Source organism: Rhinolophus sinicus, chromosome 15 (genome assembly GCF_057876585.1).
Source record: "Rhinolophus sinicus isolate RSI-liver-muscle chromosome 15, RSI-T2T, whole genome shotgun sequence".
NCBI lineage: Eukaryota > Metazoa > Chordata > Mammalia > Chiroptera > Rhinolophidae > Rhinolophus > Rhinolophus sinicus.
This window is the reverse complement of record NC_142515.1, coordinates 131,570,256-131,595,337: the sequence shown is the minus strand read 5'-3', so window position 1 is coordinate 131,595,337 and position 25,082 is coordinate 131,570,256. Positions and strand designations below refer to the sequence as shown.

At 42.4% G+C, this 25,082-nt stretch overlaps 1 protein-coding gene across 5 annotated transcripts in view; it reads left to right on the top strand.

Annotated features, from left to right (window-relative positions):
- LOC109454140 (bifunctional heparan sulfate N-deacetylase/N-sulfotransferase 3) overlaps positions 1-25,082 on the top strand; it is a 107,375-nt gene that overhangs the window by 62,805 nt on the left and 19,488 nt on the right. For all 5 annotated transcript variants that reach the window (XR_016019098.1, XM_019744527.3, XM_019744526.3 and 2 more), the window contains exons 7-8: positions 18,390-18,572; positions 21,226-21,322. Coding sequence is in view for 4 of the 5 variants with exons in the window: in XM_019744527.3 (XP_019600086.3) it covers positions 18,390-18,572; positions 21,226-21,322 (280 nt within the window). In the remaining variant the exon portion in view is untranslated. The remainder of the gene's footprint in view (positions 1-18,389; positions 18,573-21,225; positions 21,323-25,082) is intronic.

The window sequence follows — 25,082 nt, the reverse complement described above, 5'->3', positions numbered from 1 at the left end:
ATCCTCTCTTGACATTGTTACAGATTTTGCAAATAAAATTGCAGGCATTTTTCATCATCTACTTGTATTTACTAACTTTATTTCTCAGCTCCTAGTAAATCAGACAGAAGTATGGGTAACTCATCTTTGGGCAAAATCAGCGTGTGTATCCAAAAATCCGGAGAGTTTGGGGTGTGGCATTTGGCCTCTGGCAGCTTACCAACCGTCACAGCACAAAAATATCAATAAATAATTCTGATTTGTACATCAGAAACCATTTGATTCTTCTAACTTATATATTCTTTACAAGTGAAAGTATCTTTGGAATCCTCTCATATGACTTTCTCCTCTTTTTTCTTAATTCAATCAGCAATACACAGGCAAAAGAATTAAACCAATGCCTCATTAGGAACTGAAGATCCAGTGCCTCGCGTGCTATTCTTAATATGCAAACATTTCCCCCAATAACGCGGAGGCCCTTTAATCTAGTATTATACAACCCTCGTGTTTTACATTTCCTGTCGTCATAGCAATAGGACTATGAACACCCAATCACCTTCCTGATCCCTTTAACCAGCAGTTGCTTAAACTAGATCACAGCAAACATAACTAGGTTTCTTAAACGGAATGAGCCTCTGGCCTGAATGTTCTACTGTTACCAAAGTAGTTCTCATCATTAAAGAAAAAAGTGCCAACCGAGTAAATTTCATACAAATAAAAAGTTGCAAAGACGAACGTCAGCAGGAGAGAGGAAGTCTTGGCCTTCTCCAACGAGTATTTCCCGTGACACGGAGAGTTTAATGAACAGACGTGGAGGTTTGTGTGCAGCCAGGAGGTGGGCCCGTCAGGCTGTCTGAGTCTGGGACCCTTAAGCATTTGATTCCTGATCCCTTTTCTGATCCTAAACTCCACAAGCAGCTTCCGAGTACAGTTGGCTTTCCTCTCTGGATCCTACTGTGGGAAAGAATGTGTTGATTGATCTTAATAACCTGACTTTCTGGGACAGTGATCTGCAGTGCTGCTTTATAAATCTTCTTTCAACTGGTGACTATGTCCTGCGTAACCTGCCTACCAGAACAGGACCCTCTCACTGTACACATTCTAATCCTGTGCGTCCTCTATAATTTACAATCCCCCATTCTAAACCACTAGGTGATATTCTGTCTTTATTTCTCATTTTGATGGTCTTTGCTGATTAGATTCTGCCCTTGAAAAATAGATGTTCCCTGTCAGGGTACGGAATCGGGTCAGGCTGAGTAACAGACCCTGGAGTGTCTGTTGATGGATTCAGGCGGGTAATGAGAGTTACCTTATGGATATACCAGTGGAGAGAGCCACAGGAATTATCCCAGGGTCACTGCTTGCTGCAGGCACAAGGCACAAGATTTCTGTGCAAACATGTAATACACCCAGAGAGAAATATTAATCAATTCACAGTGCAGTAAGTACCCTCATACACGCTTTACAAAATAGTGAGAGAGAGAGTCTACGTACTTTATGCAACAACATAAAATGGCAGGTAGAGGGGTACTAAGGACTGAAACTCAGGAAGATAACAAAAGATTCATGGGCCATGACTGCATCTGCCCTCAGTGCATAGACGCCTATAAATTGATGATATGTGTACTTATGCAAAAGGAACTGGCAAGAGTGTGCTGTCCATTTTAACGTGAGTTTCCAGTTCCATCTATATTAGGAAGACGTTAGAATACTTACCTAGTGTGACAGATGACTAGTTCTGGATGAGACGTGACTGCTCCTTTTATGGGAGCCATATTATCTTCTAATCTCTGAGAAAAGATGCTGGCTTCCTGCTCCAGTTCTTGCTTCTAACTACAGAACGCTCTGAGTCTCTGCTTAGCCGTGTTCGGTAAACAGGCTGCGGGCACTGGGTCATTAACAGCTGGCATCTGTGCAGCGCTCTGCCCCCCTTCAGCTTGATCATAAAGTCAGGCCTCGCTTTACTTCCTAACCCAAAAGAGGTAGGGATCCCACGCAAGGCCCGCACTCACCACGCTTGCTTGGAATTCAGGCAGAGCAAATCTCTGACAGCACAGCAACGTCCCGCTTCTCCCACGCAAACAGGAGATAATCCCTTCATGCCCGCTGGGCTTCAGGTCTCTAAGCTTCTTGATTTGATACAGCAGCCGCCCACCACGGTCTCATACCCTCCCACCCAATTCCCAGAAAGCTAAATCTCGGTGTTATTTCTCTAGTTAAAGAAAAATCACAAACAACATGTGAATAGAATGAGTATCTTAGACTGGAGCACTACATGAGTGGATTTACAATGATAGTAAAACAACAAAATTCACACAAGCAGGTAGCCTGTATAAAAGAAATCAACCCACACTGAATTCTTTTTAAATTATAATTTACATGTGTGCTTATCTATGGAATTTTTCTAGAAGGAAATAACTTTTTTTCCGAATGGAAATGTTATATTTTTCTTTTCTTATTTACTAATGCTTCAAAACACTGTGATAACAGAAAATCCTTTCCTGAAAAATAAATAAGTGACAATAACCACCATCGTCACCCCTTTGGAAAGTAGGAAAAGGGTTCTTGAATGTGCCTAATAATGAACGTGCCCCACATGGGACACGTGATAAAAACAATCCAGGTGAATGTATCAGAATCTCCAGGTGACAGTTTTGGGGACCTGCACATTTATCAGGAACTTTAGGTGATTCTTAGGATCAGGCATATCTGGGAAATACTACAGAGGGGGGAAAAATGCAGAAGTAATTTTTAATCTAAGATTACCAAAAACTGCTGAAGAAATAGTGAACCTATGATCAAGATGCTAGAATGGAAAACGAGTCCAAATCTCCAGTAGGATTGAAACAAAAAACAGGATCTATGTTTTTCTTAGGAACCAGAGAATTCTAGCTTGGAGTTTCAAATAGAGGCAACTCCTGTTTATCCCTTAAAACTGAGCTCACAGGTCACGTCCTCAGCAAACCCTCTCTACTCTGATTGAGAGGCCCCTTGTGTTCCCATAGCAGCCTCTGCAGACTCCTTCCGGATACTAATTACCTTGCACTGTAATTCTGGTGTTGCTAGTAGCTGTTAACTTGCTGTTTGCTTCTTGTGGTGGAGAACGTGTCTTTCATCTCCAAAACCACCCAGATGTGTAAACATGATGGCTTGTGCCTTGTTTTTATTTTAACACATATTAAGGAAGTGAAACTGATGGTTCTAACGTTTGGTACAGAAAACAATGGATCTGAAAGGAAAGAAAAGGAAATCTGGGTCCTGGTAAGCTAGTTCTCAAATCAAAAGCATAAGTAAAGCCTGTTTCATGAGTTGATCGCAGCTGAATTGCCTGTTGTTCCGTGCTGCTCTGCATACACTATTTCTGTGGATTTGCTCTAGATATAAGGACGAGAGACTCGCTCAAGTTGTCTCAAGTAATGGGCTGTGGGACCCCAGCAAGCCGAGCCATCAGGCCACGGCACCTGGAGGGTTTCCTGAGTCCAAGGCAGCTGTAAGGTGCATACAAACGAGAATTTCTCACCTTGGCTCTGCCTTAGTGCTGCAATATGAACACAAGAGATGCTTTCACGTGTCCGAGTGTCTCTTCGTTCTACTACTGACTGAATATTCCTTCCTGCCTCCAAAGTGCTGCCTGTTGATGGCTCCTCACCCTCATCAATCAACCTTACACAGGGCCCAATGCGATTGCATTAAGCATTTCCCATGGAAGATTCAGCTTCAGCTCCAGCTTGCTGACGGCTTCATCCTCGTGCTCACATCCCCAGGCATGAGAGGCGGTTTGGTCCAGCTCGCGTGCTTGAGTATCAGTCCTGGCCAACTGTAGACTGGCTGCCGTGGGTCCCCCACCCCGCCCGCCCCCAGCCCACCTCCGTTCTAAGCAGTGGCTGCCAAGGGCTATCCTTTCAGAAAGGCTTAGAAGGGGCAGGCACGGCAGCTGCCGTCTAGCCTGCATGAGCCCGGCGGGAAGTCAGCATGGTCTCACCATCCCCCGAGATTGGGGAGTACGCTGAACCTCTCTGGAGAGGGCCTAGAGATTAATTTTGAACCTTGGAGAGTATAAGTAGCTCTCTGAGGCAGGACCAGTTAGTTTTATCATTTTATTATGTACCTGGTTTCTGTAATGCCAGTTCCAAGGGGAACTTGTGTTTGTTTACGCTGTATCGTCAGGCTAGGAAGAGTTCCTGGCATGTAGCAGGAGATGAAGAAACATTTCATAAGTGAATGAATGAACTTATATATCAAAAAAGAGGGGTAGGGAGACTGGCAGAGCAAATTATGCCCCCGCCCCCGATAGTGGAACACATTCAGTCATTAAAAACACATTGTGGAATCATTTCTAATGATATGGGAAATATTGATAGCATGTTCAGTGAAAAAGTAAGTTACTACAAGAAAGTTAAATATGAGCATGGAAATAAGCGAGAAGGAATTCAGCAGAATGTTAGCAGTGGTCACCGTGGATCACAGGCATGAAGATGATTTTCATTGTCTTCTTTGCTTTGTCTGATTTGTATAAAATGTCTGCACTGAACATCTGTTACTCTTACAACCAGCACTTGCACGTGCACACACACACACACACACACACAAACACACACACAACATTTGAAACAACGATCTAACGGTGAAGGATGTAAAATGGAAATGTCTGTTCGTGATATCTCAGGGACAGAACCAATATTTACTCAGTTGCAGCTGTTTTCTACCTGTAAGGCTCACATGTCACCTAACACCTACCTCACCACGTGGTTATTTGTGTGTAAGTCTCTTCTCCTACTTGAGGGGTGTTCTCACAGGAGTGATCCGTGTGTATTTCATCTCTGTGCTTCCCACGGTGTCTAGTTCAGTGGTTTCTGAATCTCATCAGAGGTCACTAAGTGTTTTTAAGGTTCACTAAATGCATGAACGGCTTTGTTTCAGGGGCATCACTTGACTTAAGGCATATCCAAATGGGAACAGTAATAAGCCTGGTTTTAATAAAACTACCTTGTAGCAGATTCTCTGCTTCCAAGTACATGAAATTCAGGATCCAGGACATTTTTAAGTGGCCTTCAGTGTTTGGCAGGTTTTCACAAATCATGAATTAGCCTGACATGGAACAATGGACAAGGAAAGCTGGAAAGGACCACAGAATTAACCTATTTAATCACCTAATTTTAGGGTTGGGATCACTTCTGCCGTGACCTGTAGAGAAGCTCCCCCCACCCCACCCCCCACCTCCCTAACTCGAGTCCAGTGCTTCTGTCGCTCCTACATGCAGCTTCTGCAGGCCGGGTGAACCGGCCTGTGTGACGCACCACCTCTCAGCGTGACTGTTACCCAGTGCCAGGAAAAAGTGTGAACAGTTTAAGTGTCTGGCCATTATCTACAAAAAGCCCCCTATCTCCACACTGGGTGAAAAACAAAAAACAAAAAAACGTGCTTTGGGGAAAAAAGCTATAACCAGGAGTCATAGCTAAGGGAGAATGTGGAATGTACTTCTAAAGAGCTATGAATAACAAATTATGCAGTTTATATCTTAAAACAATAAATCTTACTGATGTTACTTATAAATCGATCTGACTTTTCAAGTGGTAAAGCCAAACGTTTTAGCTCATGCATCTGCCACCCTCCATACCAGCCCTGTTTTTCTATCAGCGACGTGCTGCGTGGTAACGGTAGTGTTATATAACCACTTGCCAATGTGAGAGTAAGAAGAACACGAGAAAGCATGACTACATATTTTTTTATTTCTGCAGTTAAGAAAACTAGGACTATGATAAACTCTTGAGTCACTGAAATGGATATTAAGAAACTTAAGAAAATAGATATTAAGTTAAAGGAATGAATACTATATTATTCTTTATTTAATCCTTTGCTAGTTTCCCATAGCATTCAGGAGAAAAAGAAACCTCCTTCACTTGGGAAAAAACAAACAAACTGGCTCTTACCCGCCTTTATGGTCTCTCAACAATCTCACATGTGCACCTTTCACTCCACCCGTACAGGACAATGTGCAGCTCCCTGCACAGGACCCGTCATCTCGTTCATGCTTGAAGGTCTGTGCGTCTTTTGGAGCAAAAATTAGTATAAGACCCGGTCTTATGTTACTATAATATAAAACCAGGTCATATAATATAATGTAATGTAATATAATAAAGACCGGGTCTTATATGAATTCTTGCTCCAAAAGACGCATTAGAGCTGATGGTCCGGCTGGGTCTTGTTTTCAGGGAAACATGTAGACACACTTGTACACTAGGAATAATCAGCCTTAAAAAGGAAGGCAACCCTGTCACACGCTACAACATGGATGAACCTTAAAAACATCATTCCGAGTGACATTAGCTGGTCACAAAAGGACAAATAGCGTATGACTCTGCTTGCTTGAGGATCTAAAATGTTCAAACTGATAGAAACAAAGTAGAATGATGGTCGTGAGGGGCTGGGGAGAGGGGAAGTGGGGGTTGCTCTTCAATGGTCACAGAGTTCTCGCCACGCAAACTGAAAAAGTTTTATTTAGAGACCTGCTGTACAGTAAACATTTGCTAGGTGGTAGATTCCAAGTAACATATTGTTTACCACAGTAAAAAAAAAAAAAAAAGAATTTATAATATACCCTTTTGTATTCTTGATAACACGTTTTATACATGAATCTAATCAAGAAGAAACAGTCTCACAAATCCAAATATTGGAATATACTATAAAACAAATGCCTAGATTTTTCTCAAAAAACAATGTCATATTTAAAAAACAATTATGCACCACCTTAATTCCTGGAGACTAAGCTGCAGACCACCAAATTTCTATCCACCACCTTTGCCTTGATATATGCAACCTATTTGCAAATGATTTAGCAAAAGGAGATGTATGTTGAAAAAGATAACATGAAGCCAATATAGTGAAATGTAAGCAAGTAGAGAACAGTTAATGGATGCATACAGATGTCCACTGTCGTGACTTTGCTTTCAATAGATTTATAATTATGTTTCTCAAATACAATATGTCAGATTCCATTATTTCTCTGCTCACACCCTCCAAAGGTCCCCTGCAGAGTAGAAGCCAGCTCCTTACATGACTTACAGACCCTGTGTGATCCCAACCTCAGCTCCCAGATGTCACCTCCATGCAGAGGGAGCAGCCTGTGAGTTTGCTTGGCATGTTTTAGAAGCAGCACGTTGTTTACAATCTCCTATTTGAAACGATGCCTCTTGAACATCTTATGTGTAAATCTTTGTGTACGAGGTCTGATAATTAAGTTCGCGAACTTGCCACCATGCGCTCACATTGGCAGCACTGTACAAACAGCTCGGGAAGGTTTCATAACCTGGGTATACCAATGCCTCACAGCTGTGCTCATGTCCACGTGTGGCGGTGTCTTGCCGAGTGGCATTTATTGTTATTGTTGCGTGTTTCTGTGTGTCGTCGCGAGAATGTCTGAACTTGAATTAGAGCAATGAACAAACATTAAATATTTTGTTAAACTTGTCAAGAATGGAAGTGAAATCAGGGACGATTCATGGGGATAATGCCATAAAGAAAACGGCAGTATACAAATGGATGAAACATTTTTCTGAGGGGAGAGAATGCCAGTAATGAGCAGAACTAATGAAAACACTGCAAAAATTCATTGAATTGTGCGTCAAAATCATCGGCTGACTGTGAGAAGCATAGCAGACAAGTAAAGATCGATTGAGAAACAGTTAGGAAAATCTTAAGTGAAAATCTTGGCATGAGAAAGATGTCTGCAAAAATGGTCCCAAAGGAGCTCACCGATGAACAAAAGCAAAGGGAGTTTTTAGCCAGTAAACAAATAACTATATTGGACCCTCCCTGCTCACCTGATCTGGCCCCCAATGACTTCTTTCTTTACCCGAAGACAAAGGAAATATTGAATGGAAGACATTTAGATGACATTCAGGACATCAAGGGTAATACGACGGCAGCTCTAATGGCCATTTCAGAAAAAGAGTTCCAAAATGCCTTTGAAGGGTGGACTAGGCACTGGTATTGGTGCATAGCTTCCCAAGGGGAGGACTTCGAAGGTGACCGTAGTGATATTCAGCAATGAGGTGTGTAGCACTTTTTCTACGATGAGTTCGAGAACTTAATTGTCAGACCTCACACACATCTCAGACTTTCTGTTTCCGCATGAAACCTTGGTCCCCTGCCAGCTCACTCCTTTCTTAGTTGTAGGAACTTCAGCCCTAGGAGAACTCAGTCAAAGCCAGAGCATTTCTCAGGGCCCCTCAAAAGGCCTGAAGATTCAGGGGAGGAAAGGAAAATGGGAGCCTGTAAGGACTAGTCCAGAAGGATTCCCCAGTTTGGGGCCCCTTCAGGAGGCCTGAGCTCAGTTTCAGTCTCCCCGCCAGGGTGTACTGCGCTGTATTGCATTTGAGGCTGAGATGGCCACAGCAGGCCCTGGAATAACCAGCAGGTTCTTCTGAGATTTCCCACTGGCTTCCTGGCCTGGCTGCCTTTGGCTGATGCTGTGCTCTGTGGGATGTCATTTACCTGAGTCCCAAGAGCACGGCGGCCGACATGAGTGGTTTCCTGTCTGGGATGGAGGCCCTCACTCACACAAGCCGTATCTGCATTTGCTTATTTGCTCCTGGTGTTTCCATCTTGGGTCTCAGTGGAACTGAGGCTCTCTATGAAGGTCACGTGATACTGCCTTGACCTTGGTATCACATGACCTTCAGAGGAGGTATTGGTTTCCAAGACGAGTGGGTTTGCCACATCTTCCCTTCCACCCCAGTGAAGGCTGTGTCAAGGAGGGCTTGTTGGTGCATTCGGTGTGTCAGGAGCCCACAGCCACGTGTGGGCAGTAAGTGGCACAGGTGCTGGGAGGACAAAGGAAGGGCGTGCTCACCTGAGTCCCCTGCAGGCGACTCTGTGTGCCCACGTGCTTTATACGTCAACATTCTGGTGACATGGTAATGACAGCAGCACATGTCCCTCTGATGAGAAACTAGGTATTTAACAGACACTGGACATCAAGGTTCACAAGTATTACCAGGCCACCTGAGTGCTCACCGCCCCAGTGAGCGGGCAGAGGGCAGGTGAGAGTCTAGCCCCAGTGAAACACGAGTCACCTGGAGGGGCCAGGACAGTTAGATCTGGGGAGGCTTGGCTAAGTGTCCTCTGTGTAAATTCGTGATTCTGAGATTGCCATGTTCCAACTTGGCAAAAGCCTCAACCAATCCTCATGCTCTTTAATACTATAATTCCATTTCCGGGAATCCATCCTAAGGAAAGAGTACTAAATACAGAGAAAGTACTAACTGTGGTAAGGAAGAAAATGGAACCAAATGATAGCCAACTGAAGGGATATGTTTAAATAAATTACTTCCACTTAGATTATTTTGCACATTTTAAAATTTATGTCTATGAATAATTTGGCAAAAGCATGAGAAGTAAAAGATATATTGTATATAAATAAGATACAAAATATTAGGCTGGTGCAAAAGTAATTGCGGGTTTTGCAATTGTTTTTAACCTTTTAAGCTGCAATTACTTTTGCACCAGTCTAACCTAATATATAATGTATCAATATTTTGTTTAAAAAAACTATACATAAAAATACTAAAAAGAAATGCATTTTTGGATATTGAGAACTGAGTATTTTTTATTCTTTCTGCTTTTCTATATTTTACAATTTTTCTTTGATGAGTTTCCATCGCTTTTTTTAACAAGAGGCGTAAAGCACTGATTTTTAAAATGCTAACGCAAGAGTCCTTATTAACCAAGACTGATCAAACAAGTGTAATTATAAATTAATATTTATGCAAATTATTTTGAGACAAAGTATTATATTAAGGGATTCAGTTCAACAATACTTTTTGAATATCTAAAGTTTCTTTTTCTTCGAATATCAAAATATTAACACAGGATGAGAGGTAAAGCACTAATAATATTTCAGTTATCTGTAATTCCACTTTCCCCTGGTAACAACTGTATGGACTGCAGCAAGAACAGGGAAATAAGCAAGAGAGGCCATTGGAGAGGGGCAGGGAGGGGACAAAGGGCACCCCTTCTGTACTTGCAACCTGCTACGTGCCTTTCATACATGACCGTGTGTAATTCTAGCCCCAACTCTGGGAGGCTCGTTATATGCTCTTCTGTGACCTCACCAGCAATTCTATGAAGCGTTTGCAGGTGAGGAAACTGAGGTTCAAATTAAGTCCGTAACTGACCAGAGGGAGACGCAGTGAGAAAGAGGCCCTCATTTTTCCTGTCACTGTGCTTTTCTGAGGTGATTCCTGCTCCACGCTCATGGCCTTGAGCAGCCTCAGTTTGCATCAGAATTAAGCCACACGTCTTTGTCTGGCTTCTTATCCTACGGGACATTATGCACAGACATTGGGCCGTGAGAGAAAGGAAGCTGACACAGGAGTAGCCCCCACCCCCACACATACCACAAAAAGGAAATTCCTAAGAAAAGGCCCAAAGCTGGAAAAGCATAGCGGTGGGTGATGGAGCGCTTTCGGGACCAGACGGCAGCCCTATCCACCTACTGGAACACAGCGGGCCGGTAACACCTACCAAGTATCCTGCACAGCTCACCCTAGCTCCCTCCTCCAATGGGTCTGCAAGGACGAGGTGTGTGTCTGTTTTGTTTCTGTTATACTTCAGAATCTAGTAAGAGCGTGCAAACACAGGCGACTGCTAACCTGAGGCCCCTCAGAATAGGCCATATCCAGGTCCAGAACTTGTTTTCTGCATTATCTCTGTCTAACCAAAAGCTCAAGAATAGACTTCACAGCTACTTGGTTATGGGTTTGCCTTGAAGTGTTTTGCTAGAAGAACTTAGAAATGGAATTGAAGCATCCACTGACACTTTCTGTGCTACTGTGGTTTAAACTGCGTGCCAAGCTTTGTATAAGCACGACTTTTGTGGTTTAACTTTAGGCTGTTCTCTGCGGTCTCCCATGAAACGGGGCTGCGTCAGAAGCACAGCTCCGTTTCCTGTGGAGGCTGGAAACTGTGAACTGCAAAATTTGGAGATAGTCTCAGAGAGGTCTTTGCCATATGTTAAACTAAACTAGATATGAAAAATCGTATCAGTTTCCAGCTTCCCAGAGCGTCACAAGGACAAAACAAAGGAACGCTGGCTTTATGAATATAAAAAGCATCTGTCTGCACAGCAAATCCTACTGTTACTTTGCAAATGAGCTCTACTTATATTTACAAGAGAAAGCGGATCTCATGAACTATATGGGCAGGGATGACCACTCTGTTCAGACTTTAAAAATACGTGCTTGTGATTCTGAACAGCTGGCTGGCCGGTGCACGAGGCATCGTTCAGACATGATATCATTGTTTCCTTGAGGCACAGAGAGGACGGAGCGCCGGCGGGGCTGCTCAGCACACTCCAGAGCACTGGTTTCCACGTGGAAGGAGGTGGACTATTTCGAGAGCTCACTGCTAAGTCAAACGTGTCCATCGGATGTCATTTGTGCAAAGCGCCCCCACTCCCACTTCCCACTCAGGAAGACTCAAGGCAGCGTGCACGGCTGGCCCCGCCGCCATCCTGGTTTTTCACTTCTTGTTGACTCCCGGGCCTGGAAAGAATTCTCTCCAGAGCCGCTCAGCCGGGGGCAGGTGTCCGTGGGCCCCGCGGGCGGCCTGCGGAAGAATCCCTTCCTCTGACTGCCTTCCTACTTGCTTCCTCATTGTCGCCTATAACTTTGTCATTTCTTCTGTGCTAAAAGCCACCTCTTCCTTTCACACTGTTCCGTGACTCTATGAGATGAACAGCTGAAATCCACGACCAGACCCTTCATCACTCGTCACAGTCCCCAGAGCACCACGCTGCCTTTGTAAACCCCACATCTCCCAGACCTCACGTCATCAATTCAGTGTTCCCACGTTCAGACGTGGTATCGTTTCCTGGAGGCACAGAGAGGACTCGAAGACTTCCCGAGACTTTCCAAGACTTTCGAATCTATCTGCCTTTTTCATTACTATCCTGTGCATGCCAGTATCACCAACTAGACTCCCTTTAACCATGAATTTTCACTTCTGATTTCCTCTTTTTTCCACCTTTATTTATCTTGCTTAGTTTTCACTCAGGGTTCATCTTTCAGTAACTGTGGCTCCTCTTACGCTCAGTTTCACTTACTTCCATTCTTTTCTTCAGTATCATATTACTATCGTCCGTGAGTGATTATCAGTCACCCACCACCAACTACTGTCCTCATCTACTGCCTTCTCTGGTTTAAAAGTGGCTGTCTCTTCTGTGTTCTCTTCTTTGCTAGACAAAGCTTTGGGGTAGACTCCTTTCTCCCTCTATCTATCGCAGAAGGACTGGAACGGTTCTCCTGGCTAGAAATGGTACCTGCCCGCTCTGACCCTGCACATGGGAGGCAGGAGCTATGGGCATCCTTCATGTGGGGGCAGCTCAGCCACATCCCGGCGGCAACTGACAACTCTCTGAGCGCGTGGCTTCCTCTGCCAGTGGCTGAAGACATACAGACTCACTAAACGCCCTTCTCAGCCTGGACCTGTGTGTGAAGGGAGCCTGACAACCATTCATACAGCATGTCCACAGGGAGCTGGAAAGCCTGTGGGAAGAGACTCCCATGCATGTGCTCTGTCAGTGCGGAATGGTTTTTCCATGCCTACGATGGTCCCCGTGCCTTTCTCTGTGACTGCATCTCAGGGATCAGAGCCTGCCTACCTGGTCCGTGCTTCCCTCCACCAGTGTGGGCCACAAACTGCACATTCTCACCCCCAAGTGAGGCGGGAAATGGAAATCTGCACATTCCTGCCCCTAGTCAAAGTGTGTCGTTCGTTATGCTTTAGAAGCTCTAGTAAGAAGTGTGTCATGTAAAAGGTGAAAACCTTTGGCAATGTTTTATGGTACACCTCTGAAATAGTGCCACTTCTATCTAATCACTCCAGGTGCCATTATTGAAGTTTTTTTGGGGGAAAAAACTATCCCCTACATGTTTTGTCATACTCCTTCTGTACATTTAACATTACAAACTCTTGTAAGTATTTCTCCTTATGCTGCATAATTCCTTATATAAAGCATCAGTAGCATTATGCCCAGATGGAGAGCTGCACATTATTATGATAAGATATGGTCGTGGCAAAGGTCACTTATTGCCTAACCTTTCCTTCCGGTGTGGATGATGCTCGGCTCACGACCCATCCTTTGTGGGCCGGGATCATGAGGCCGTGAAGCACGGAGCGTCCCACGGCTTCTGATGAGCTCACTCCTCGCCAGTGCGTGGACAGTGGTACCAGCCACGTACCCTTCGTGTGAGAATGAGCAGGCAGATCATTTTCTCTAGGGTGGAGTCTCTCGAGGAAGTGGCTGAGAAAGCTTACTTTAAGGAATACGTATTAAGCCCCTGATATGAGATACCCACTGGAAAGAACTAGACAGAACTAGAAAGCTTTATAATCCATGACCCCTTCCCTTAAAAATTTACAATTTTACTTGACGAGATATGAAATGAACATCTGGAAAAATGGAGAATGAACAAAATAATACGTAATTTGGGGTTGAATGACGCACGACCAATTTGCAGTTTGGAAAGAGAAAAACAATCATTGTGAACTGCATCAGTAATGCAGGTCTTCAATGGAGGTCTTAGAAATGGGTTTAAGTTCAGTATGAAAAATGAAAACAAAACAAACAAACAAACAAAAAAATGGGGACCGAGGACGGAGACAGCCCAGGGAGAGCGGCCGCGGGCCCACTCAAGCCCAGTACATTTCCTCTCGCTGAAGGTGTGACACAAGTGACGCTGGTCACTCCAGTGAGTGTCCACTCGTCACCACTGTTCTTTCTTGCCCTTCAGGTCTTTACGTAAAGAGCTTGCCACATAAACCTCTATGCAAAACTGAGCCTCCCAGAATCTTTCAACATTTTACAAATCACTGTACGAGAGGGCTGTTTTAAAATAATAAATACATTTTTTAAATGGTTTTGAATATTTAGAAACTTGACAACAATTAGCCACTAGTTTTTGAAAACCTAACTTTTTAAAATTCTTCTTCTTATTATTATTCACAAAATAAATATACTTGTTTGGTTATGTTGACTTTCCCCCTCAGGGTGAATTCAGCTTTATGAGCAAATACAACTAATTATAACCCCAGATGATGAATCTGATCTTTTTAATTAACAAAATATAATTCATTCACAGGAGCCAAAATCAGAGTTTCATGCTGGTCCATTTCCTTGGACAATTTTTTGAAAGTGGCAGGTTTTTTGGTTAAATTAAGCACTGAAAGGGAGGTTTAATTTCATTTCTCTATGCACCTTCCTTGTGCTGTGGAGACGGTGCTTTAAAACTAAAATGGTGTCTGCTAGGAAAAATGAGTACGGCTTCTGCGCTTCACTGCTGCTTACATAGGTTCCTCTCACTTAATCACTTTTAAGTCCAGCATACGCTGTGGCTGCGTTCATTCTCCTGTGGCTCTGTGTGTCTCACAGAATAACAGCCGCTGCTGTCTGGGGTGTAAGTCACTGCACCACGCCTTTCACAGTAAGAAGGAGGTGGTATCAGAACCGCCAGCTGCCGGGGCTCACGATGCAGGGTTCTCTGAAAACCGGGGGTCTGAGAGCTGGAGACACCCTTGTGGCGTGTGCACATCTGCCCAGCAGCTAAAGGAATGGCGACGCATTAAGCCAGCAGAATGACTTCTCCTGGCACCTAACAGAGATGGTAATGGATCATCAATCGTGAGCTTGTAATGAAAGGGCTGAACTTGCAGATCTGAACGCACAGCCAGAAAACCTGAGAGGCGCACGTTATATAAAGACAGATGCACCAAGCTAAATTGCTTTAAATGACACCACCCTCATCCCTGTACCTTTGAAACCTGTCCCTAATAGAGGGCAAGCGATTCCCCCTTCCAGCTTTCCTGGAAAGCCTGTCAGGTCCCAAACCTGGAAGGTTAAGAGCCCTCTGCTAAATCATTCCGAGCTGACCTTTCCTTTGAGGTTCTTAAATGATGATTAAGGCACGAGCCGGGTAGAAAAACAGCATCAGTCAGTTTCAGCCTTAGAGATGGGGTGAAAAACACCGGGAGGCGCATTCGGTTTGAAGACAACATTCAATGCCTCTGCCCAACACTGAAGTCAAACGGATTCTGACAACAGGTGGTGGGTCTGAATGGAGCGGCACGGTCACACATGGTGCCGTTCATGGTAAACACGCGTGAGGCAGGCTTTCCCGCCCCTCGCTCCTCTCCCCTGCCCGACCAGCTGCTTTCGCACCAGCCCTGGGTTCTGCTCCTCACTCTTCTTGGCTGACCCACCTTCCTCCCCGATACCTGAATCTCCTAGAGTCACCTGGCTGAGGCTGGAAAGGGGAGGTACAGCTCCCATAGCTTTGTCTTAGCCACAGACGTCATTTTTAGGGGTAACACCTGTTTCCTTTCTCATATATACCAGTGCATATGACATTTGGCATTTACCTTTTGTCTGTTACAGAAAAACTTCATAGATAAGTATCGTGTTATAAATATCTGTATCAGCGAGGCTCAAAAGAATATTTTTCATCTGTTAATCAGATAAACTTTACGCCTTTGGCAGAATTTCCAGTGATTTGAGTTTTAAGCAGCCAATTAGTTTTTTGGGGTAATAACTAATTACTCATAGTGTAATTACTTATAGCAAAAACTGTTGTAGGAATGCAGCTGTAACTTCTTTTGACATTTTCCTTCTCATTGGATTCTGCATATGTAATACAGATAATTTATTTTGATACATTCCATCCTTTTTTAAAAAAATCAACAACAACAAATAAAAACCCCTCAATTCTGAAACACTCTTAGATTACAAACACTTCCTCTTTAGGCAAAGACTAATATCTGCTTTCCCTGCACTGGTAACCTTTTCAAGCTTCTTCCTTGCATCTTTATATTCCATGCAGACATTGTTGGCAGGTGAGGAATTACCAGAAATAAAGTGGCATTATCGATACCACCGGCCGGAACAGGAGTAAGGAAGAAACACTGTCTGGAAATGAAGCAATTTTTTGACTTAAGCATTCTCATTATGTGTCTGTTCCCACCAGTCCTGTTGGTTGATGAGCATATGTTCCTAACTAAAGTATAATAAAGGAAACTTGGAGAGAGCACATGTTCAGCAAAGATATAAAATATTCCATGTACAGAGAGAATATTGTGATTCACCAAAAAAAAAAGAAAAAAAAAGTTGAAAAAGAAGGTGCAGTGTTTTATGTCCTGGCCGATGCCACTCCCTTCATGGCCCTGGATTTCGTTAGCAGCACAAAACCAGCGTCAGGCTTACAGTGTCGCGGTGACATGCATTAGGAACCCACCCCTTTGCTTGTGGTGCTCTCTGCATTGCAGTCAAGTAGATACACAGAGAGAACTGAAAACCTGGGAAGGTCTGTGGATGGAGGCTGCGGAGCTTTTCTTTTACAGGATTCAGTGCAGCACCTTCTAAGCACGACCTTAGCTCCTGCCAATCTGGTTCCGATCCAGCCAAACCGCGTCACTAACCAGCTAACTCACTCTGGGGTGCAGTTTTTACTTTCCATACTCATACAAGTACAACAGTGACACTCTGCTTTAAATGTCACCACAACACAAAATGCTTTCCGATGTTAAGAAGTAAATCCAAAGGGAGGTCAAATGCCCTAGTATCACAAAGTCACACGGTATTGTGAAGTTCCCCATTTTCTGTCCAATGCACATACTATTCAAGTGACATACAGACATATAGATTTATTGATAAACATTTCATTAAAATAAAGCAAGAAATATGAACTAGTGTTTAACCAGGTTTATATATATATATTTACATTGTGTTCATTTTTTTAATAGAAAAGCAATTTGAAGTATCATTTCGCTATTATTTTTGAACTACATTGAAAAATGTGTCATATAAAACAAATGACAAAAGACTGCCTCTAGAAGACATTGGAAAAGAACTTCCAAATTAAAGTATAATTTTCTTAAATCTCTGAATAGCCTGCTGTTTTAATAAGTTTTGGAGGCAATACGGAGGGGGGAGAATCACAGAAATAAAGCTAATATAAAAATAAACCAGAAGGTTCAATTTTAAGTCGCATTTTTTCAGAAATACCCAAGATAGTGAAAGTCTTAATATTTTCTTGACTGCGTAAGTCTGCTGGTAGCTGTTAAAATCACCCTTGAAGTACTTTGTTTGTGAAGTTCTAAGATTTAATATATGTTCAGGCAGAGTGAACAGAAACGTAATTAGATATTCTTAATCACAGCTGAAGCTTTTCATGTGAAAGCCTGCAGGATTTGTTCTTTAGAATATAAGATATCACTGTTTCTTCTTATTCATAGTTGTAATTACATTTTCTTTCTCGTTCATTATGTCAAATCTTAATATAACCTTTCTCTCAATTCTGCCACTTTACCTCAATAAATTTCCTTCAGTATGTCTTTCAGTCTGTTAATGAATGAACCTATTATATTCATCATTATGATGATTGTAATAACCAGTATTACTATTGTTCCCATGACATTATATGTTTTAAGAAAGTACTACTACCACATGAATTATTTTTATGATCTTTTTTATAACAGCATAGATGCCACAATGGTTTTCTTTGCTATTGAAAATCTCATGCAGAATTATTTCCATTTGTCAACACTAATCAACAAAGACTATTTGCATTCACTTAAATCAGTAGTTTTAAAATTGCACATTCTTCATTCCAGACCAGTGTAATCAAATCCACAGAATTCAAATTTATTATAAATAAAATGCTGTGATTTTTTTTCATGCATGGATACAATGCAGGTCAGCTGTCTACACAGGAAGAGTTGATTCTACCTAGCCAAGCACTGAAAACTTTTCTTAAAGGAGGTGTTTGATACTGATAATAAATATGGGAAAGGGTTTGAGAGGTGTTTTTGACGGAAAATAGTTAATAGTTATCTTAGTAAAAATCCAGTCACTAGTTTCTTCTCAGTGTGGCCTCTAATAAGTACAAACCCAGTTAATGCTGACGATGCCAATTCATTGATTATGCCTAGCTCTTCACCGGGAGTACTAGTACATTACAAGCCAAATTAACTAGATTGAAATCACAGAGTCCCACCCTCCTGGGATCCCACTGCCTCCAGCTATGAAGAGCTCACAGATCACAAGGCTGTCACGTGTGACCGTCTAGATAAGTTACTCAGCATCAATCTAATCGCACAAACATGTCTGTGTGGCAGCAGGACTCATTTTCCATTATTAAAATCTCAGAAAAAAGTACTCATCGGGTCTTGCTAATACACATCCTCCAGTATCCCTTATCATCGTGGGAGTATTTGGGGTGTGCCCAAAATTCAAAAACATGTCATAAACTGAAACCGTGTGCAAAGACGACTTAAGACAAAACTAGCCTTGCTGTGATGCCTCTGCCCCAGGATTACAATAACTTGTGTTTACACTGGGCTTCATTTCCCTTTTTCAGATCAGCATTTTCATGACCCACCTGTCCAACTACGGGAATGACCGCCTGGGCTCGTACACCTTTGTGAACCTGGCCAACTTCGTGCAGAGCTGGACCAACTTGCGACTGCAGACTCTGCCCCCAGCGCAGCTGGCCCACAAGTACTTCGAGCTGTTCCCTGAGCAAAGGGACCCTCTCTGGCAGGTACGATTGGTTCAGCACTTGGTTTAATTAATTACTCCCACAAGTGTATCTTGTAGTTTTATAAAATAATCCAAATCTGAAAAGTAAAGCCATCTGGGGGAAAAAAAACAAAACAAAACAAATAGCACGTGCATTTTGGAAATGTTAGTAGATTTGAGAAACTATTTCTTCCTGAATTATAGTCTTATGTTATTGCTTCATGGCGGGTGAATTTCTGTTCCTATGCCCAGTGGAAATCATGGAATTGTGCAAGCTCTGTGAGGGGTTCAGTAGATGTAATATTTTCAGTCGGGAGTGAGGGATCAATTTGCAGATTGCAATTGGCTGAAAGGTGAGAAGATAGATGGTCAAGAGGGTGTGTGCTGGGCACGTTGCCAGCTGTCCTCCCTGAGCACATGCCCGTATCTATAGTGACTAGAGGACATTAGAGGGACAGGTGAGAAGAGTTCAAACTGAGACCTGCTTTCTGAACCACAGGATACACCAGCAGCTTTCAGAAGTGTCAGCTGGGAATGACGGGACGTGGGGAAAGTGTTTAGTGGCAAAATCACTGAGCTTCTCAAGAGAAAATATCACATAACATGGCATATTCAAACTGTTCTAGGGAGAACCCAGACCTCAAGGCATGCACCCTCCTGTGCTCAAGAACTGCAGAAACGTGCTTTGAACTTCAATTGCCCATTCCATGATCTGGGGAAAGGGACACTCTCAGCAAATAATATCATGGTCCTGTGTGTCAGCTGGGGTTCTTACCTCACTTACTGCTCACGGCTTCCCTGAGCGGTAGCACACTTATTGTCCCCACTGTGCAGAAGAAGCAAGTGGGCCACTTAGTCAGGGCCACACAGCTAGAGCCTAGCAGAGCGGACTGAGTCCCAGGCCCTCTGGCCCCAGAGGCAGCCTCTTACTTCCCGCTTGAAATGCTGTCCAGAGTAACCGACAGAGATGCTGGTACAATAACCACCATCAGAAGTAGAACTCATTCAATTTCACAGACTACTGTGGGGGCAGAGCCCCAGAAAGCAGTTTCCAGGCTCTCGGCCTCACATAGACAGGTGCTGGCTCAGGTAGTAAATGGTCATCAACTGTGATTGCATGGCCATCAGCTGTGGCCAGTTGGCCGTCAGCTGTAACCAGTGAGCCATTGGCCACTAATATAACTGCTGTGGCTACACTAGGAGAGAGAGGAAAAAAGAGAGAAGAAGAATGGGGGCTAGCAAGATGATGGCGGCTGGGCTGGCAAGTGTGGATTGCAGTTAGGATGGTGGGTTGCAGACAGTGTGGATCCAGCCTCCAGTGAGACTATAGTGCCGCCAGCAAGAATATAGAGGTATGACTCCCCTACCTATGGCTCCGTGGGTGTTCCTTTTTGGCCTCACCATATCCTGCGTTCTCTTGTGGGGAGCGGGAGCAGAGACCCCGCAGGCCTCACTGCACGACACTGCTGTTGCCACGAGCTCTACACTCTGTTCAATTCATTCAGCTTTGAACTTGAGCTAAGCACCTCCTGAGCACAAATAACGCTAAGAAGCGACGTAACTACACATTCTAGAAGGTTAAGGTGGTGGATGTGGAATTATCACCGCATACTATCTTGCAGTTGCTGTAACAAACATCATTGTTATCTTAACCACTACGAGACACCACCCAACGTCAGCTACTGGAAAGACATGCAATTTTCCTTCAGTTCCACACCTTATTTTTAAAGTGAAATCATTATTATTTCAGGTGACAGGTTTAAAATCAATTTTTTTTTCCAGAACAACAGCCAAAATGAATCCCTTCACTTTAGTGTTAACATCTGGTGCTTTTTGTAAATAAGCAGAAGGTTTATTGACTACACATGCTTACAGTATTAACTGAGTAGAAATCGAATGCTGTCCTATTCGCCCACTCCTGAAATAATATCAAAGAGCACTGCTAACTCTTCACGTACCATGCATTTTGCAGTAAAAATGAAAGGTGTCTAGATACACCTTGCACAGTGGCTTTGGTTTAAGTACTAAGACCAAAAGCAAATCCCCGAGGCAGAAATTCACCCTCGTTTTACCCTTTTGCTGAAATGTAGTGCTTTTTTAGCATCAGAGTCTGTAAAGTTATAGTTTTAGATACACATTTGCCGACATTTGAAGGCAGCTGAAAGAAATCTGCTGTCTCTTTGAACAGTATTATTATGGCCAGATCCATAGTCCTTTGAAACACAGCAGGAAAGCTCAAAGTTACCTAGAATGAAAATCTGAACACCTTATACATTTCAGTGACTTATTGAACGCTGGAAATGGGTCTCTTTTTAGGTTAGCAGTCTCTGCCAACAAGCTCACTGTACACACACACACACACACACACACACACACACACACGCACACACGGCATAGAACTGCCAACAGCAGAAGAAATAATATGCCCTCAGTGCTACAAGGCTGTCTATCGGTGAAACGTCTCCCCCAGCACCACCTTCTCAGTAGACACTGAACTTTGGGACAGAAAAGAGTTACCCGAAAGCTTCCATGATGCCACGTAAAGACTTTCATTTAAAAGAAAGAGCCAATAGCCTTCTTTCCTGGAACATCTTTTTAAGGACAGAAGTTGAAAACCTTCGCACACCACAGATACACAACCAAAAAAGCCATCTCTCTCTTCTTCTCCCATTCAGAACCCTTGTGATGACAAACGCCACAGGGACATTTGGTCTAAAGAAAAAACCTGTGATCGCTTACCAAAATTCTTGGTGATAGGACCCCAGAAAACCGGTGAGAACTTTTTATGTTATGACTAACCAAACAGTGTAACATCCTGATGGCTAAACCATGAGTTCTCAAACTTCCTATAAATACTGATGAATGAATAACACATTTTGTTCTCTGGCATAATCTTTGTTTAGCTTGATGATGTGCTTAAATGCTTGTCAAAGTGTTTTTAAAGTGAAAAGGATGAAAATACATGTCACACAGTTTGAATATCCAGCAGTTAATTTGGTGGCAAATGTTATTTTCCCCAAAGATCTTAATTGAAATGTGTTGTTATTAACACTTCTAAAATCAAAACTAATCATGTGTTTAGAAGGTGACTGACAGGTTTCATCAAAATCAGAGATGTACATACACAGGTAGCTGTAACTCTTTACAATAAATCCCTTCCAGAAAAATAGGCTCTTCTTGCTATAGTTTATTTCTAAACTATTTCTTGCAGAGATGACTGTTTTCTAAGAGTGTAAAGCATGTTTGACAAGCGGAATTCCTAGATATAAACGAAATTTTGTGCTAAGAAAGGTATTTTATTCATACCCAGGAGAAATCGTTTGCACCTTTTTTTTAAATTGGTATGCAATTTTTTCCCCATAAAACTTGTTTCTGTAAGAATCAGTGTTAAAATGAAGACCAGGGGAAGCTTTAAAATGCCACACATTCATGCTGTATCCTGCATGATAAAACTATTCGGGGCCCTTCCTAAGGGGAATACATTCCCTCTCCTGGGTTCTTTAGAAATAACTGGGAGAATTCTATGTAATGTACATAGAATGGCATAGAATGTAGTCTATTCATGTCCTCTTAGTCCCATCTGCAAATATCAATCTGAAAACAATAATAAATATGACAAGTGTTTTTCTTGTCCTTATTTAGTTCACTTGTCCTTATCCATTTAAAGTCAAGAGGTGACTAGAAAAGCGTGCATACTGAAGTCTGTTCAGCGAATGCCCACTGGCGTCACGTAGCTTTGCCATCACTGAGCACATCTCTCTGACGCCTGGCATCTGAACTCCGCTTCAGAAGCTCTGCTCCTAGGATGCCTCCCCTTGTGTGCGGCCAGATATGCAGCCGCTGTAATGTTATGGTTAGATGGCTGAATTATTACTTGTCATCTTCCACTCAAATGGGTTTCCAGATGTTTATGTTACAATTTGTGTATGACCTTTACCTTTGGAAAGGAGTATTTTATCTCCTTCTTGTAGAAATTGAATGTTTTCCAGTTTTATAGAGATACAATTTACATGTGATAAAACTCACCCATTTTGAATGCACAGTTTGATGAATTTCGGAAATTGTACACAGTTGAGCAACTACCACAACAGTCAAGACACAGAACTCCTGTCTCCCTAAACGGCTCCTCCCTGCCCTTTTGCAGTCAGCTCTCCCTCCCCCATCCTCAGCCACGGGCAGCCACTTTCTGCCATTGTGGTTTTGCCTTTTCTAGAATTTCATGTAAATGGAAGCATAAAGTGTGTAATCTTTGTGTTTGACATCTCTCACTTAGCATAATGCTTCTGAGAGCCATCCATGTTGTGTAGATAGATAGTGTGTGAAATTGATTTTTCAAATGAACAAAAATATCTTCATATATTTGAATATCAGTTCCATAAAAATGAAATGGCTTCACTTTTAACTTTAGTTTTGTCAGAAGTATTTTTCTGAATAATTTTACACAGATGTAGAGTCATCTGGATATTCAAATATTTTTAGTGTCAAAACTGACAAAAAATATAAAAACTGAAGCTTTATGGATGGTCACCTGAATATGTATGTCTATGATTATGTATTTTACACATACACACACACACACACACACACACACACGACAATATAGTCACAGACCTAAGAATATATATACGTAAAGATAGAATTCAGAAACCACAACATAATTTTTTGACAATTGATAAATTACATTATGCCTTTTACTGACTGTGCAAACAATTAGAACATGTCTATTTTTTTTCTGTTTGTCTTATTAACGCTGGTCATGCTGTTAAACGCAAACAACATGATTTAATACAAATCTTAAAAATAAAATTCAAAAACAATGCCTTCAGTTGATCTAAGAAAGAAATTAATCTGTTTTCTTTTTTTACATGTTAATAGCTATACTTCCTTTCCTCACAAAATTTTAGTCTTTTCATTTTTTTAAATGCATTACTGAATTTTATATCAATAAAGTTGTTATTTTAAAAAACACCTTACTACTATTCAGATATGGAGCTATTCAGGTACTGTCACGTAGGTTATCTCACTTGACCCCCATAAAACCCTGATAGCTAGGTATTTCCTTCCCCACTGAAAAGATAAGAAAACCAAGGCTCAGGTTAGGTGTATTTTCTTCAAGTTCACACAGATGGTAAGTGTTAGAAATAAAACTCCTGATCCTACCATTTACCTGACTCTAAAGACCATGCTCTAGAAAGTTTTATTATAGTGTAGATTTCAAATAATGAAACTTTTTTGCCCAGTAAGTTTTAGATTTGGTTCCACATTTCTGCTAAGTCAGCGATTTTCAAAGTGGCTGAATTGGAAAGGCTAGGAAAGGGCCCAGCTGCCTGCACTTTACCAAGCCCTGCAAGCGAATCCGATGCTGAAGCCAGAGCACGGCTGTCGCAAGTCCGTCCTGGAAGGGAGTTTCCTCTGAGCACCCTACGTGACTCTGCGGCGTTGCTGCAGTCACCTGGGATTGCAGACACACATCTCCTCAGCAGCGCTGCCTATGCCTCTTCCCAGTGCTTGTAGCCAATGTTGCTGCTGACAGAGCTATTTTAACAGTTTTTCTGTGGTATTAATATGGTGGATTTAAGTACCACACTAAATAACTTATCAGAGATAAAAACACTCAGACTTTGATACATGACATTATCACTAAGCAAGATTAGAACAGCAGTTTCTCCTCCTAGTGAAAGAAGTGTTATGAGGCCACGTCTGATTAGTGTTGCTGGCTGCTGGCCTGGAATACGAGTGAGAGTCTTGCTCGGTCAGGCCGTGCGATAAAGTACATGACGTCAGAGTGCAGAAGGGGAAACCAGAGGGTATACTTCTCCCTTAGGCGTACTGAGCGCACAGACCAGAAATATTTTCATATTATCAGCTTTTAAACACAGTTACAAGTACCTGGTTAAATCTTCCACAAATTGAACTCAGATTGCCTTACTTTCTCTTGTAGCAGGCTAAGCTGACCCCTTAGCTCAGAATTCAGACTCTGAAACACGACTTTTACAGTTTATGACACTGTTCACTTAAAAAAGAAAATCCTTGATTCCCCATTAATTACAAACCTATATGGATACCTCTGATATGTCACCCTCTTTCCAAAAAATGCAAATGTTATAAGTTATGTCACTAAGAAAGAGCACCAATTTTTTTAATTTAGCAGATTAAACAATTTTTGACATTATTTTTTACAAGTATGTAAGTACTTTCAAACTTGAACAAACTTGTTGAAAGATTAAATTCTGCCTAAATTTAATAAGCTTTCATAGGCCTCAGGAAGAACTTTAGAGGACAGCCCAAGTATTGATTCTGGTAATATAATATCTTATATTAAACAATGACATCCTTCATTTACATAGTGCTTTACTAGTGTCAAAACATCTTCAGGCTCTTCAGAGAAAGCCTATGAAATAAGCAAGGTGGGCGATTTTCCACTAATAAAGCCAAGACAAGAAGAAGCTAAAAGCCAAAGTCACAGCCCAAGTCAGTGTCGGGCGGGAGTTAAAAGCCAGCGGTCCCAGCCCCGGCCATGGGCCTCTCCTCC